The following is an 18,715-nucleotide window of genomic DNA, read 5'->3' on the forward strand; positions in this document are numbered from 1 at the left end:
AATTCAACTAAATTCAATTCCAATTCACTGTGCCAACTTCCACCGTAAACGTTGCGTTTATGCTAAGGGCAATCCACACCTTTTGTCTTCATCATTATTTTCAGTTATTAAACAGGTCTCATCTGAAAGCTGGTAGTACGTCGGAAGTGCAGAAATAACACAAAATCATAATAAAATAAGACGAAGATTTAAATGCTCGTAACAAAGCCAGATAAGGGTAAACTATACATGATACTGATGTTTTACATGTATCCCCTTGGTGGGAAGGGTAGAGTCAATGTGAATGTTAGGTTTGGCTCAAGTTCACCTTCCTCTTTGTGCAGCTTCTGGAATCTGACGCCTTCACAGAGTTTACTCCTGGAATCTGGAGTCATCTACATAGCCACAAAGAAAGCTGAAGAAGCTCTAAATTTAATCTTTACGTAGTTCTGATACCAGAGACACCTATACGATAAACTGTAGTGTACAGGTTTTCTCATTATCATGTACACAATTGAGTACACTACGGTGTTTTATACACGTTTTATAAGCATTTTTTCACGATATATAACTTAAATTTAAAGTTATAACCTAACCCTTAAATTTAAGAGCGATATTTTTATAAATATGGTGGACTTAACGTTTCCTCAACTAATAAAAAAAATCACTGATGTACTCGTATACTTTATAAGCATTTTGATACATGAATGATACAAAAAATCACTTGCATGACTGTAAAACAAATCCGTCTAAATAGCATGTAAATTCAATTACAGCATTACATGCATAAGACCATAATCCAAGTAAACTGTATTATTTAATACTACTTTTGCATAACAGCGCTCTACGTTCATAATCCCATCAAATATTTATTTTATTATCACATTTTTACGTTTAAGTCTCTTTAAGATTGGTTTCCACCCACAAGAATCTCAAAGTGTCTATTGTAAATAAATTTATTTTTATAAATAAACTTAAACAGGTTTTACTTATATATTCTTTAATGTATTAATAATAATGATGTTATTTTTTGAGGTCAGTTTATGTGATATAAATGTTCTAGTTTCACATTCTTTTCAATCAAGTTATGTGTCTAAGATTTATATGAAATAATTATTTGTTTCAATTGACCATATAAATATCAATCTTAAAAGTTTTGAGATGCTTTATTATTGTAATATTTACTATATTATATATTTTAATATTTGGTATGTTCGGAAGATAAAAATTGGTTTAAACAGTAATGAAGACCATGGCAGGTTGTTATTATTTTTTAAAGTTTAGGTTCAACAAATAATGATACAAACATACAAACAAAAATATTTTATTTACCCTGTTTTACAACCAGATTTAACAAATACATATAACACTGAAGAAATCTCTATAGTATTAATTACCAAAAAACTTAACAATTTCAAAAGTTTTCATATATTATTGAACTGTATTAAAGTAACAAGATTAAACATGGCCAATGTTATAAACGAGCGATATTACAAATATAATAAAATATATAACCTGTTTCTAAAGAGATCTTAGAATTGAAAGTGTACAATTATTATAATTATATTTATTATAGTGGTTGAATTTTAACATTGATAATAAACAAAATAAATACATTAAGATAATTTTGTAGCTAACTTATTGTAAATATTTGTTTGCAGCGACGTATATAAAAACTAATACATTACGTATAAAATAGTTCAACATATTTAATTAAGTTATGCTGAAACCGCCTCGTTGCACCATGTTATTTAAATATTAGTTTGTTATTTTTTCACAATAACTAATATTGTTACGAAAATTTCTCCTTAAAGGAATGCAAAGTCTTATTTATGAACAATTTTGGAATAATTTAAGGTAAATACGTGGAAAAAGTATTAAGTTGTAAAATGTTCCAATAATGCATGTAATAAAATGAGTATGAATATAAATATTTAAATTACCATTCAAACTAAATAACAGAGATAGTTTAGAACTATTAAACATTAAAATAATGATTAATTTTATTCAAACTGTACAATATTTTTACCTTTAAAAGTTGTCTCAATAAGTTGTAGAATTTTATTTACTGTACTTAAGTATGTTTTTAAATATTTACTTGACCATTCAATTTACACTTCTTTGGTTTTATATGTCACCCATAATACGGTGTATGTATAACTTAAATAAACAAAAAGAAACATTATTTATAGAAAACACTAAAATATAAAACTGTAAACATACACTATAACGGGTTTGAGCGTGTACTTTATGCTGAAATTATACTCGTAACAAATAACATTGTGATGACATTAATATTGTACAAAATGTATATACAGCTGTACACAGACAATGGTAGACTGTTAAGACTGGGGCTATAAGCTGGTATGTTGTATCAGAATGTATATACAGCTGTACACAGACAATGGTAGACTGTGAAGACCGGGGCTATAAGCTGGTATGTTGTATCAGAATGTATATACAGCTGTACACAGACAATGGTAGACTGTTAAGACCGGGGCTATAAGCTGGTATGTTGTATCAGAATGTTCGGAATTGCGGCATCGTCTCTTGAATTTTTCACACCCCCCAAGAGATAGTCTAAATCGTGACATATCCTGTCCATTACGTCTGCGTCTGTCTCGGTCTCAGTCTCTTCCACGTCACTCTTGTCCTCTTCCTGTCGCTCTGCAGGGCACTCTTCCTCTGCCTTTATCTGAGCAAATAAACATATCATTATACCACTTTTAAATAAATAAATAAAGTGATCATTCTTAATATTTAAGTAATTCAACTAAGTTACATAAAATAATAGTTTCCAAAAGAAATTAAGAAATTATCTTGTATATTGTGGTACTATCATTTTGTCTTACAGTGGGGTACTGCTCCATTAAACACCATGTTATTTAACATTCACGATTAAGCGAAAGTCATTTACACTCGAAAAGCGAAAGTAATTGAAGACAGCTTTGTGCATAGAGTATTAATATGTTTCGATCATTTAAGTGTATCATCTAAAATAACACCAAGAACAGGAGCAGACCTTGATGGACTGTACCAATTAAGCCGAACTTGCCAAATCACGGAAATATGGTGAGAAAATCGATATCTTAGTTTTACTTTCATTTAGGTAAAGACCAAAATTGACTTACACCATCTATTACAGTCACAATATGGCTGATTCTTGATAAAATTTAGGTTGTGAACATCATAACAAGAATACAGAGCAGTTGAGTCATCTGCATAGCAAATGATGTATGAATGTATATTGTAAGAAATTTTTTTCGTGTATGTTGAAAATGGGAAAGGACCAATTAGTGAATTGCATGGAAAATTAAATTCTCTTAAGGGAAAATTTTAATTTTATATTATATCAGCAAAATTTATTGACAAAAATTAAATGTGAATGTACATATACAGGATGTTACACAACAGTTTGATATAATTCCAGGAAACGATACCATGGACACAACTAAGAAAACTAGTTAATAACAAACACGTTTTGTCCTCTCTATCGTCAGTCTGTATATGTCTGCTGCATGAGTTTTAATTTTTTTAAGGAGGGAGTTCAAATAAAAAGTGAAAATCTTTATTTACTAACCAATTTTTACTCATACTACACCTTAAGGTGAAGTTATATAAAAACATACAGAAAAAAACTGGAAATTTTTTTTTCCGCTACCCAAGGGTGGGGGGGATATTTTGTGTATGGCAAGGGTTTGCGAGAACATAAATTTCTCAGGTTTTTAAAGTGATAGAGGGTTGTTTTTTTAATGTGTTCCTGAGAGTAATACCTACAATCTCTAGCATGGGTTTAAGGAAATTATATAAAATAAAATTACAGTAAATTTTTAAATTTCGAAAAATTGTTTCCCCATAATAACTGGAAAAAACTATTTTTTTAAATATTTTAATGACATTATTTTTACAAATTCATGCTAGAGATTGTAGATCTTGTCAAACTGAACAAAATAAAAAAAATTTCATCCTTCTATCTAGTATAGAACTTGAGATATTTATGTTCCCATACGAAAAAAGTAAACTTTTGAAAAACGACCGAAAACCAAAACACGGTGCTTTTAGTGATGCACTTCCCTGGAACAGGTTTCTCAGTCAGCTGATGGGTTCTAGCTTTGGAAGTAAATCCATAATACTATATGCCAGTACTATAATTAGTGGCTAGATTTAGTTTAGAATAAGTAATCAATCTACAAAAGCAAACTATGTCAAGATTGTGTAATGCTGCAAAAATCACTAAAATAAAGTGCAACTTCAAAGTATTTTTTTTATGAGAAAAAAAAATTGTCTAAGGTTGGTTTTAACTGTTTTATGTTCAGAATTTAATATATAATTAAAAAAAAAATTGTAAACATTCATATTTTGGCCATTTTTGGCGTGAGCTCCCCCCTTAAGTCACCTTTCAATAAACTTGAAGAAAAAATTGGAATATTGTGAAATAGTCAAAAGATATAATCACAAAACATCCAAAACTCTAAGTTACTCACACCAACGGGTTAGACATTTGCTTTTTAAAAAAACAGTAGCAGTCGTGGGACTGCCGATAGAAGTGAACACGGAACTATTAAGTTGAAAGTAATTAAAACTATAAATTTAATGACTTTTTTAATGTTTTATTTATTAGTTACATATGATGGGTTAAACAAATCATGAACAAAATATAAATACAAAGTGGTTGAAAAAATAACTAATATACAATTATCTTAACAATATCTTAATAAAAACAATAAATGAACATATTTCATAAAATCTAAAATTATTATAAAATTTTTTTAATTTTCCAATTTTTAAATCCACGAAAAAATATTATCAAATAACTAGAAATCTATTTTACCACGCTAGTAAGATAAATCTTATACCGTAATAATACTCATTTCATGATGAAGAGGTTAAATATTAATAAACATAAAATACAAGTGAGTAAACACCGAGTGAACACCAGTGAGTTGAACACCGTTGTAAATAATACAGTTATTGCTACGAATAAAGTATATAATTGCAATAACAATTAAACCCACATTATTTTTAAAACTAATAAATTAGTTAAATTAACTTGGTTCTTCCGTAAAGGTATTTTTATTGCACAATAAACTAATTTATTGAGTTAAGGCCATGTCACACTGCCGTGGCGTCGCGTCCGTCCATCTGCGGATGGATTTTTAAAATAATCGCTAACCATGTTGTCAAATAGGACAAGTCACACTGACATAACCGACGTGGCGCAACGTTCGTCGCGTCGGCCACCGTCTGCTGCGCTATGCGGCTGGAGCGATCCTTGGCCGACGTCGGCGATGCTACGAAGGCTCGCGCATGCGCATAAAGCACTTCCCCAACTCCCTCACCAGGGCATCGCGCGCTCTTGCCACTGCCTACTCCTTTTATTTTATATTTTTAATAATTTGTTTAAAAAACCCTTGCGCGAAGCTCTAAAACAGCCCGACACTCCAGGATGAAATGACCGCCAGTTCTAGGGTTAATGAATACTCTGGTGTCATGTTTATATGCAACCATTTTATTTGTTATTTTTCATATTATGTTTAATCTATAACAAAATTAAATAGGCCTTATTTTAAAAACATAAAGACTTATTACAAAACTGAAAACACCAACACAAAAATTACAAAATAATCCTTTCATGTGCATCTTATATATAAAAATCAATAGTTTTAAAGAGGTATTTAAAGTATTGAATGCCCTAATTACTAAGTTCATAATAGAAATAGTATTGCATGTAATAATGAAAATATAATTTTGATAATAATTATTAATGAATACGCTCCAGAACAATAAATTAATTTGGTAGAGCTATAACAAACTATTAATTCCACTATCAGTGTATAACTAAACAAATTCAAAGTAGTTGAAACGCATAAGCAACTCCTAGAAAGACGTGGCGTTGGCCGCGGACGCGGACGCGTGTCTGGTAGTTTGACGGGATTCGAGACCGTCGCGGCATACGCGGACGTTCATACTATGGATGGACGGACGCGACGCCACGGCAGTGTGACATGGCCTTTAATACGGTATCAGTGAGCCAATGCGCCAACTACAGTTCCGGCAGAAACGTTCACTCATCACTTCATACGCTACTACAGGCTAAACTAAACTTCCAATAAAAAAATGATAAATTACAAAAAAATATTCATCTATTTTCACACAACTTTCTCGCTGACAAATTTTGTCTGACCAAAAAATAAAAAAAATCCTCGCTTACTACATTTTTCTTGTCATTGTAAACGCTATGTAAAATGTAAACAATAATCAAAATTATTTCGAAATTTTTTTAATATTTAAAAATGTAACCAATAGATTGCCAATTTAAGAGCTTTAATTTGACGCATCTTACAGAATTTTACGACATTGGCTTCACTTTTAAATCGCGAGAGGAAGCCGTAAAGGTCACTGATTTTCGCAGTCTGTTTTCATACTCCGCCGGGACAGTTTTATCACAGCGAGACTGACTTTTTTATGCAGGTTAGTAGTACGCGGCCAAGACTACGGTTAAAAAACACAGCGAGACTGACTTTTTCATGCAGGTTAGTATCATTAGCATGTCGGTGACGCGAACCGAGGATTTTACCCTCTACCAAAACGCTCAACGCGCCTAAAGAAGTTTTCACTTCAATAACACTTATAACCACTTTTACGTGTTTTGTGCCTGCTAATATTATTGAAGTAGTACCCAGGCACTGTATATGTAAAACATATTAACCATATCAAGAAGTAGTCTTAGTTACATAATTCCAGGTTAGAAATACTAGGCTACAGAAATACGCAACAATATTTTATTATTTTAATACTGCAATTATTATTATTATTAAAACTTATTTAATATTGTATCAAAAATGAATTTCGGATAAAAAATATGCTATTGTGTAGAAGGATGAAACAATTGAAAAGATTTACTAACCGGCAAAGGATTACTAGCAACTTCGGAGCTGACGATGGACTTGTTGAGGACGGTACACGGCTCCACATCCACGCTGCACACGACTACACTGGGAGTGTCTACCACCACACTGGTGATCACGCAGACTCTTGTGGTGCCGGGGTCAGGTGGAAGAGACAGCTGGAGATCCCCTGGCTCCTTGGTCAACTTGCGAGGACTGCCAGGGTACACCTCCATGTCTACTAGTGGCTGGTGGTGGTACTGCTGTTCATCCTTGGATACCTTCTCGCTCACTGGCCACACATTACGAGTTAGTGTTCCTAATACAAAGACTAATACTAACTCTTGTGGTGCTCCTTGGTGAACTTGCGAGGACTGCCGGGGTACACCTCCATGTCTACTAGTGGCTGGTGGTGGTACTGCTGTTCATCCTTGGATACGTTCTCGCTCACTGGCCACACATTACGAGTTAGTGTTCCTAATACAAAGACTAATACTAACTCTTGTGGTGCTCCTTGGTGAACTTGCGAGGACTGCCGGGGTACACCTCCATGTCTACTAGTGGCTGGTGGTGGTACTGCTGCTCATCTTTGGACACCTTCCCGCTCACTGGCCACACATTAAGAGTTAGTGTTCCTAATACAAAGACTAATACTAACTCCTGTGGTGTTCCTTGGTCAACTTGCGAGGACTGCCAGGGTACACCTCCATGTCTACTAGTGGCTGGAGGTGGTACCGCAGCTCATCCTTGAATACCTTCTCGCTCACTGGCCACACATTAAGAGTTAGTGTTCCTAATACAAAGACTAATACTAACTCTTGTGGTGCTCCTTGGTCAACTTGCGAGGTCTGCCGGGGTACACCTCCATGTCTACTAGTGGCTGGAGGTGGTACCGCAGCTCATCCTTGGATACCTCCTATCTCACTAGCTACACATTACCTGATACTAATACTAATAAAAAAATATTAGTAACTAAATTTCTGTAATTCCTTATTTAATGGCGCTTGTGAGTCTAAGCTTCCTAGGAATTGGGATTGTGGTAATGTTTTGTTCTCTTAACACAAATATATACAAAAATTTTGTTTCTAAAATATATTTCGAAAATTATATCCTTTATTGCTATTCTCTTCAAATATTTTCCTTATTTCTTCACGTAATTTCCATTTCTATGAAACTGTTGGCATAAAGCTGATATTTGTACGTTTTTTTATCACTCTTCCTACGTTCGAATATATTGTTTGAGTACTATCTCTGACAATACGCTAATCCAGTATTTCAAACCAAAACTTACATCGCATATATCATCTAAAAGTCAAGAAACTTACTTTGAAGCAATAACTATGCAGAGATACACAAAAGAGCGATAACACATTAATTTCACAGACGTACTAGTGGTGAGATGTCACGTGTCTAGGCCATGTCTATCATTATAGGGCTGCAATGAAGGTGTTAGCTACTGTACAGGTTCTATAGGTGTACTATTATTTTACTCTACAGTAGCAATATACAGTAAAGATTACTACCTCGTTTAAGTACCGTAAGGTATTTAAATATTTGATACCTATAACTAATCCTAAATACATGAACGAGGATCTTTATTAAATACTTTATAAAGATACTACGATTACTTGTGTGTCATATGTTTTAATATGGCAAGTAGCAAGTCTAGTGCCGTACTTGCACTGCCACAGGGTTCAATTCGCTGCCTTATTTTGCTGTTATGTATGTATGAGATGACGTAATAAACATTTTATACTTTTAAAAATAAGATTTTCTTAAACAAAATACTTCTTGTGATTACTAAACTGCGTCCAAAGGTAATTAGGATGTGAACAAAATATTTAAACAGTCAATTGTGGTACATACAAACGCGTTTGCAAGGAGAATTTGACAATTGTTTTCCTTGTTGAATAATGGAAAATATAAGATAATGTATGTTTCAATAGCAATACGAGACATTTATGTACGATTTCTTCTTCTTTAATCTTACAATAATGCCTTCTAAAGTAAATAATAGTAATATTAAAAGCTTTAAAAGTAACTATATAATCCACGACTCCGGTGTATAGTTCGTTGTACACAACATTGCATTAGAATGTAACTTGCAAAGCTTCAGCTATGAAGGTCAGTGGTACAGACGTAAAGAGTTTAACACTTTGACTGCGGCAGACTAGTAAGTAGAGCCTATACTGTGTAAACGTGTTATTATATTTATTTTCTTCAATCTAGTTTCCATTTTTTTATAGAATTGATTCAAACTAAGTTGTAGAAGCAGTCACTCCACCTCAAGTCCATTTCCCGCAAATAATTGTACAAATCTTTAACGGTCGCGATTCAGCACTCAAGTAGTCCCCCCCGCCATTGTTTCATATAACCTGTCCCAGGTCAAAGGTCATTCTAAGCACCGTCCTTGGTACTCGTGGACGTGGTATAATATTGCATTGATGGTTATTTAAGGACAAAGACCATTAATAAAACTAATAATTCTAGTATTTAATTTTAAGTTTTTTAGATTCCCTATTGTATTCAAAAATATACGTGATAATTCTCAATTTTATTTTATAAAACAGAAAATTTAATGAACATATTAATACGTACCCTAAATCATTTTAATTATTCATTGACGATGTTTCGTCTTCACTCAAAATTGTCTCATATATTTTGATAAATTGAATATAAATGCAAGTAGAATCTATATTATCACGTTTAAAGCTATTTTTAGAAATTGTAAAACGTGTATATTTCTCTTCATTATAAATTTAACACTTGTAAGGTTGAAAAAACAGCATACCTGTTGAGAGTTCACTTTTGAAATTCACACCCTTGGACATGTTCAGGCATATGGAAGACAACGACAAGTTCTCCTTGGTCGCCTCCGTGTCCCTAGTCCGGTGACAAGCCGTGGGCGGCGACTCCTTGTGTGGTACGTCGACACCGGAGACTTGGCAACATTAGATTCAGACATGCTCGCATTTCGGGCACGTCTTAAAACCTCCATTGCTTCTCTCCCATTGGTCCAGGCAAGCCCATGTTACAGCCCCATAAGTATCAGCTGTTTTACTGACTCTTTATTACATGATACTGAACCACACAATTTACAGGACAGTCTAGATTGGAACTACGTTATATAATTTCTAACTAGAAACAATAAGTTAGTAGTTCATGGATTTTGTTAGTTACAATCAAAATTGTAAAGAAAAGAATAAGAATACTACTATCCCATATATTTTATTTTAAATAAGCATAAGCTTGTTATACTCACACAATATGTACGATATATTTGTGTGTCACTCACTAATTTTACAAGTATGTATGCATTAAATAATTACGCCACAATGCGTGTGACGTCACAGGGCACGCTGAGGTTATATGCAGAATTTCAACAATTATTTTATCCTTGAAACGTCCTCCAAACAGTTAGACAAAAATATATGAAACTTCTCCAGAATCGTGAATCATAAATAAACCAAAGCACTCAACCAAAACATTTCGGATTTGCATTAGTAGAGCTCTAAGACGATAATATTGAAACAACAGTGAATATAAGATTAAACTTAGTATCCACCCAAGGCAAGGGGTATAACGGATATGAGCCTAGTTTCCTCAATAGAGCATTCAACACTTTCAAGCTGAAGATAATCTCGTATCAAGTGAAGCGTTCAACCGCACCAGACGCCTCAGATGTAATCTCTTTACGAACGGGTTATTTAAGCGGATTACACGTTCTTCCGTATACTGCTTCGGTGCACATTACTGAGAAACAGTAGCCTACATTGACAAAATGTATAAATACAAGAATGTTAGTTATAATTCACAAAAATGAAATTATAACAAAAAGTTTGAATAAATACCAAACCGTTCACAGTTTGTTCTGTAAAGATTCTCTAAGGACATTTTCATTTAATATTCTATGCAATATAATAGAAATAACCATTATATTACATGACTGAACATGTTTTTTCTCTCTTATTTTATAAATACTGTAATACACGGCATATAAGTGCTTTCCGATTTATTGTTATTATATGAAAAATGCTCGTTTCTCAGGTTCAGTTATTAGATATTAATAATGTTAACATCCATGCAACATTTTTTTATTATGGTAGTTGAGTTACAAGGAAAAATCATTTTTTAAATAATACCTGAATTCGGAAATTGTTAACCCTCCAACTGTTGTTCATCAAAATTTTGATGAATACAACCCATTGTAAGTTGTTGTAAAACATTTCCTTGCATAGTCACTCATTACAGTATATTCCGGCAACGTATCGATTCGATTCATGCACCATTGGATTCGGGAAAAAAAAGCCTAAGGAATACTATAGTTTTATTCCTCTTTGTATTGTAGTTACAACGTACCAAGTTCGTAGTTTGGAACGTAAAAGATGTGACCGCCATGTTGTCGATGCCGTCTGAGTTGTTGATGTGACGAGTCGTGTTTATTAGTAAGTTTTAGTAGGTTTATTTGTGTTTTAGTGTTGTGTTTAGTGTGTGGTGAATTTTTAAATATTGCAGTAGTCAAATAAATATATTTTAGAATAAATAAATTTCTCGAAAATTTTTCGCAAAAGTTTTGAGTAATGACAAAATGAAACTTTTTTCGACTCTTCAAAAAAAAAGTTATGGAATTTATTTTACTACTGCTGTATAGTTTAGTTCATTCTGAGTAATAAAATATGCAATATAACATGTATTGTAGTAAAACTGTATTAGTAAAACTTTTATTAGCAAACTCTTACATATACACCCTATTTTCACAATTTATGCTCATCGCTGCTTTTTGTTATATAGTGTTATTATAGTTTCAAAAATTTGTATAATGCTTATGTGTTTCTGAAACTAGAATAAATTTGATACAAAATGGCTCTCTCACTTTTATAGTTTTCTTACTATAACTTGGTTTGCTAGGTATGGTCCCCCCCAAATTAAAAAAAAATGTAAATTTTGAATTTCATGGAAAAAAATTTTTAGTCAACATTTTTTTAAGGCCAAATTTAAATACTAATATTATTATATGTTTAATTCTGAACACAAAAATATATACTTTATATATATTACTTTTAATTTATATTTTTAATAAATTTTTAAAAAAAACCCTTGCACGAGGCTCGAAAACATGCCGCCACTACAGGAAAAAATGACCGCCAGTTGGAGGGTTAAAATCGAAGTAGTTATAATGATTTTAATATAGTGAATATTCCCTTAAATAACGGATATAAGTTTTGAAATATCCAGTATAGGTTGTTTAAATATCCCTATTATATTTTATAGAATTTAAAAACAGATGGTAACCCATTTTAGAGGAAGTGGTAGAAGATTGGTAAGGTCAAAAGTGGAGGTTTCTATCTCATTATGTAAGGAAATTGCGTCTATTAGAAGTAGAAACGTTTTATTTTGCTACAGTGTGGAAACGCCCTTTAATTATTCTAACCATGTAAACCAGAAGACCCCATACTTAGCATATGTTGATAGAGTAAAAAACACACCACTCTATATAAAATTGATTGCGATAAATAAAAATGAATTTAAAATAAATTTGAAATAGTAAAATATAAAAAACAAATAACAGATTTATTTGGTTCTGTATCTAGTATGTTTTTCTAGTAAATGTATTCCACGACTATTGCAATATTAAAAGTTATTCGTGTTATTTTCAAAAGTTTCCAACTTATTATTAATACTGGTATTTTATTATAACGTAATAAATTTAAAACACATTTTTAACTTTAAATTGCATAGTTATTACATTGTGATTAAACACATCTCATAAAAGTTATATTTAAGAAAACTGTAACAAAAGGAATGAAAGTTTGTTAATAATATAATTAAACTATTAACATACAGGACGAGTTCCATGTTGCAGCCTAGATTACAGCACAATTAGTGTAATTGTTAATCCCTTGGGTACCACCATTGCCTCGCGTAAGCTTTTAATCACAGGTGGATCAAGGGAACTTACCTCCTCTTGCCGCTGTCCTGTATTAGTGAGGAGTGGGGTGATTTAATGGATAAAAGTGGACGAAACATTACCAAAAATATTACAATTGAAAATCGTAGTAAAAATATCTGTTAATTATCTACATACCCTTGAATTGAAAAAATATTCAAAAAGCTTACTACATGTTTTCTATATTTAGCCTACAGTCATGTCGTGTTGCAAACAATACATAAAACCACAATTCATTGAACGTTTAGTGAAATTCCATGGAAATTGGCCTGATGCAATCGCTCAATTTTCTGATTATAAACCCCATCACTAATTAGGTACTCTTCATATCATCTTTAATTAAATAAGACAATCAATTTGCATTACGATAATTAACCTGGTACATGCCCTACGCCACAATCACTTCACTTACAGATAATAATTGCTCGTCAATGTACACTCACCAGCTTGTCACATGAAGCATGTTCTATACCACAATCACTTCACTCACATAGCGCCGCTCTCTACATGTAGTAGTATCGGCACTTAGTTACATGGGCCTAATGGCTCTTGTCACGGAGATACAATATTGTAGTCAGCCTCGAGCTACACCTCACAGGTTAAACGTCTGACACAACAAGATAATAATTGCTCGTCAATGTACACTCACCAGCTTGTCACATGAAGCATGTTCTATACCACAATCACTTCACTTACATGGCGCCGCTCTCTACATGTAGTGGTATCAGCACTTAGTTACATGGGACTAATGGCTCTTGTCACGGAGATACAATATTGTAGTCAGCCTCGAGCTACACTTCACATATTACATGTCTGACACAACAAGATAATAATTGCTCGTCAATAAACACTCACCTGCTTGTCACATGAAGCATGTTCTATACCACAATCACTTCACTTACATGGCGCCGCTCTCTACATGTAGTGGTATCGGCACTTAGTTACATGGGCCTAATGGCTCTTGTCACGGAGATACAATATTGTAGTCAGCCTCGAGCTACACTTCACATATTACATGTCTGACACAACAAGATAATAATTGCTCGTCAATGTACACTCACCAGCTTGTCACATGAAGCATGTTCTATACCACAATCACTTCACTTACATGGCGCCGCTCTCTACATGTAGTGGTATCGGCACTTAGTTACATGGGCCTAATGGCTCTTGTCAAGGAGATACAATATTGTATTCAGCCTCGAGCTACACCTCACAGGTTAAAAGTCTGACACAACAAGATAATAATTGCTCGTCAATGTACACTCACCAGCTTGTCACATGAAGCATGTTCTATACCACAATCACTTCACTTACATGGCGCCGCTCTCTACATGTAGTGGTATCAGCACTTAGTTACATGGGACTAATGGCTCTTGTCACGGAGATACAATATTGTAGTCAGCCTCGAGCTACACTTCACATATTACATGTCTGACACAACAAGATAATAATTGCTCGTCAATAAACACTCACCTGCTTGTCACATGAAGCATGTTCTATACCACAATCACTTCACTTACATGGCGCCGCTCTCTACATGTAGTGGTATCGGCACTTAGTTACATGGGCCTAATGGCTCTTGTCACGGAGATACAATATTGTAGTCAGCCTCGAGCTACACTTCACATATTACATGTCTGACACAACAAGATTATAATTGCTCGTCAATGTACACTCACCAGCTTGTCACATGAAGCATGTTCTATACCACAATCACTTCACTTACATGGCGCCGCTCTCTACATGTAGTGGTATCGGCACTTAGTTACATGGGCCTAATGGCTCTTGTCAAGGAGATACAATATTGTAGTCAGCCTCGAGCTACACTTCACATACCTATTACATGTCTGACACAACAAGATAATAATTGCTCGTCAATGTACATTCACCAGCTTGTCACATGAAGCATGTTCTATACCACAATCACTTCACTTACATGGCACCGCTCTCTATGTGTAGTGGTATCGGCACTTAGTTACATGGGCCTAATGGCTCTTGTCACGGAGATACAATATTGTAGTCAGCCTCGAGCTACACTTCACATACCTATTACATGTCTGACACAACAAGATAATAATTGCTCGTCAATGTACACTCACCAGCTTGTCACATGAAGCATGTTCTATACCACAATCACTTCACTTACATGGCGCCGCTCTCTACGTGTAGTGGTATCGGCACTTAGTTACATGGGCCTAATGGCTCTTGTCACGGAGATACAATATTGTAGTCAGCCTCGAGCTACACTTCACATACCTATTACATGTCTGACACAACAAGATAATAATTGCTCGTCAATGTACATTCACCAGCTTGCCACATGAAGCATGTTCTATACCACAATCAATTCACTCACATAGCGCGGCTCTCTACATGTAGTGGTATCGGCACTTAGTTACATGGGCCTAATGGCTCTTGTCACGGAGATACAATATTGTAGTCAGCCTCGAGCTACACATCACAGGTTAAAAGTCTGACACAACAAGATAATAATTGCTCGTCAATGTACACTCACCAGCTTGTCACATGAAGCATGTTCTATACCACAATCACTTCACTCACATAGCGCGGCTCTCTACATGTAGTGGTATCGGCACTTAGTTACATGGGCCTAATGGCTCTTGTCACGGAAATACAATATTGTAGTCAGCCTCGAGCTACACCTCACACGTTACAGGTCTGACACAACAAGATAATAATTGCTCGTCAATGTACATTCACCGGCTTGTCATATGAAAAGATTTCTACGCCGCGTTATTTATCCGATTTCCTCTTATTGACTATATTCTTCTCTATATCAATGTTTTGGTTTTTTTAATGTTGCTCTGATAAAATTTTGTATGATATACAAAATTGTAATTGTAACTGAATGGGACAATACTCTTAGTTTAAAGTCCGAAACAAAACATGTTAAGTTGTAACCGTGCCAGAATATCTCATATATATATATATTTCTAGTTTTTAACTTTTACTTATGTTTACAAATACTTTTATCTGCATTTTAAACGCTTATTTCTTTCTAATTCAAGAACAGCAATTTATTGTTAATTATTTGCTGGAAATATTTTCAACCCGTTAATCCTTTCATGGTTAATATTTTATACGTATCACTTATTACAGAAAATAGTTACAGGTTCTATAAAAAATAAATCGAGCTGATTACGGACGAGACTTTGAGGCACTAGACTTATAATTAATTTTACGGAACAGAACAAAATTGTTTTTGTTAATGCTTAGCCACTATTCTCGCATAATCGTGAAGTTGAACAAAAAATTAACATTTTAATACAAAAAGTTTGTTGTTATTAGTAGGTATAAAAAATATTTTAGAAAGTATTATATAAAACTGACATTTTACCAACCAAAATTTCAGCAATAAATTAAAATTTTTTATGGATATTTACACAGAAAAACTATTTAAATTCATCATGCATTTTATTTTATTCGTTACAAAACGCTTAATATACTAAATTGATACAAATGTTACGATTCATATGTTGCATTCACAATTAATCACTTAAATTGGTCTGCTTCCGTAAAAAGAAAATACTCGTGTTCAGTGAAGTCAGTGTTCCTTTGTGCTGTGACAGCTGTGGGAAATATAAAGGTTCCACCATAGCTTAAATTTTTTCGAGTTCCCAAAATAGTTCTCTGTGCAACAAATGCGGATGTCTCTGTAGCTGGGATTCAATAAAACTTTTAATTGGTATACCTTGAAAGAGTTATGCTCACAGCTAAAATAGAAACAGTTATAGTAAGGAAATATGATAATTAAAATAATGGCATAGATTTTATTGTGATATATTAAAAAAAACTGTGAGCATAAACAATCAAAGTAAATTGTTTAATTATAGGCAAACATAAATATTTCTAAACCATTTTATTTTAAAGTTTGGAATTAAGATGTTGTCTTGACATTGGTATGGTAATCTGTTAATAATAGAGTTTGTAAAGAAGATAATGCTAACATTTTGTCAATATATCTCACTACTGGTATCTCAAAAATAGCTTGGAACCCAGATAATTTTACTTACTAATTTATATGCCAATTTCTTGAGTGTCTTGCAATAACTGTCTTTCCTGATTTTTAGGATCATATCAATTTGAGTTTTGAGTTTCCATAGGAACTTATAAAAATATTAATAAATTCATGATAATAATAATTGTCCTCTTCGCTGTACAACGTTTACAAGCCTCCAATTAAAAATACTTAGTATTTTAAACTTTATTTCACAAACTAGTAACACAAATACCGTGCTGTATTTCATTTAATACTTCATGCATGCTTCATAATCCCCCACAGTTATGATTTTTCTCTTCGATAAAAAAACGTATTATATTTATATAAAATATTAAACATACAATATTTGTAGCGTTCTAGGCTGTAAAGAATACAAAACGAGATCGTAAACGAAAACAGAAGTGTCACAGGTTCTAATGGATTCAATTCCACTAAATTCAATTCCAATTCACTGTGCCAACTTCCACCGTAAACGTTGCGTTTATGCTAAGGGCAATCCACACCTTTTGTCTTCATCATTATTTTCAGTTATTAAACAGGTCTCATCTGAAAGCTGGTAGTAAGTCGGAAGTGCAGAAATAACACAAAATCATAATAAAATAAAGAGTTCTTGAAGATTTAAATGCTCGTAACAAAGCCAGATAAGGGTAAACTATACATGATACTGATGTGTCGTATGTATCCCCTTGGTGGGAAGGGTAAAGTCAATGTGAATGATAGGTTTAGCTCAAGTTCACCTTTCTCTTTGTGCAGCTTCTGGAATCTGACGCCTTCACAGAGTTTACTCCTGGAATCTGGAGTCATCTACTTAGCTACAAAGAAAGCTGAAGAAGCTCTAAATTAAATATTTACGTAGTTCTGATACCAGAGACACCTATACGATAAACTGTAGTGTATAGGTTTTCTCATTATCATGTACACAATTGAGTACACTACGGTGTTTTAGACACGTTTTATAAGCATTTCTTTACAATATATACATTCGCCTGCTTGAAATATAAGAGCGACATATTTATAAATATTATGGACTTACCTTTTCCTCGACTAATAAAAAAAATTACTGATGTACTCGTATACTTTATAAGCATTTTGATACATGAATGATACAAAAAATCACTTGCATGACTGTAAAACAAATCCGTCTAAATAGCATGTAAATTCAATTACAGCATTACATGCATAAGACCATAATCCAAGTAAACTGTATTCTTTAATACTACTTTTGCATAACAGCGCTCTACGTTCATAATACCATCAAATATTTATTTTATTATTACATTTTTACGTTTAAGTCTCTTCAAGATTGGTTTCCACCCACAATAATCTCAAAGTGTCTATTGTAAATAAATTTATTTTTATAAATAAACTTAAACAGGTTTTACTTATATATTCTTTAATGTATTAATAATAATGATGTTATTTTTGAGGTCAGTTTATGTGATATAAATGTTCTAGTTTGAAATTTTTTTTCAATCAAGTTATGTGTCTAAGATTTATATGAATTAATTATTTGTTTCAATTGACCATATAAAATATCAATCTTAAAAGCTTTGAGATGCTTTATTATTACAATATTTACTATATTATATATTTTAATATTTGGTATGTTCGGAAGATAAAAATTGGTTTAAACAGTAATGAAGGCCATGGCAGGTTGTTATTATTTTTTTAAGTTTAGGTTCAACAAATAATGATACAAACATACAAACAAAAATATTTTATTTACCCTGTTTTACAACCAGATTTAACAAATACATATAACACTGAAGAAATCTCTATAGTATTAATTACCAAAAACTTAACAATTTCAAAAGTTTTCAAATATTATTGAACTGTATTAAAGTAACAAGATTAAACATGGCCAATGTTATAAACGAGCGA

At 33.0% G+C, this 18,715-nt stretch overlaps 1 protein-coding gene across 1 annotated transcript; it reads right to left on the minus strand.

Annotated features, from left to right (window-relative positions):
* Positions 1-2,342: 2,342 nt before the first annotated feature.
* LOC124367083 lies at positions 2,343-7,177 on the minus strand. The gene is made up of 2 exons (XM_046823735.1): positions 6,887-7,177; positions 2,343-2,674 (listed from the first exon to the last, which is right to left on the minus strand). The coding sequence occupies exons 1-2, from the start codon at positions 7,100-7,102 to the stop codon at positions 2,480-2,482; spliced, it is 411 nt and encodes a 136-aa protein (XP_046679691.1). The 5' UTR covers positions 7,103-7,177; the 3' UTR covers positions 2,343-2,479.
* Between the last annotated feature and the right edge of the window lie 11,538 nt (positions 7,178-18,715).

This window comes from Homalodisca vitripennis, chromosome 8 (assembly GCF_021130785.1).
Source record: "Homalodisca vitripennis isolate AUS2020 chromosome 8, UT_GWSS_2.1, whole genome shotgun sequence".
Taxonomy (NCBI): domain Eukaryota; kingdom Metazoa; phylum Arthropoda; class Insecta; order Hemiptera; family Cicadellidae; genus Homalodisca; species Homalodisca vitripennis.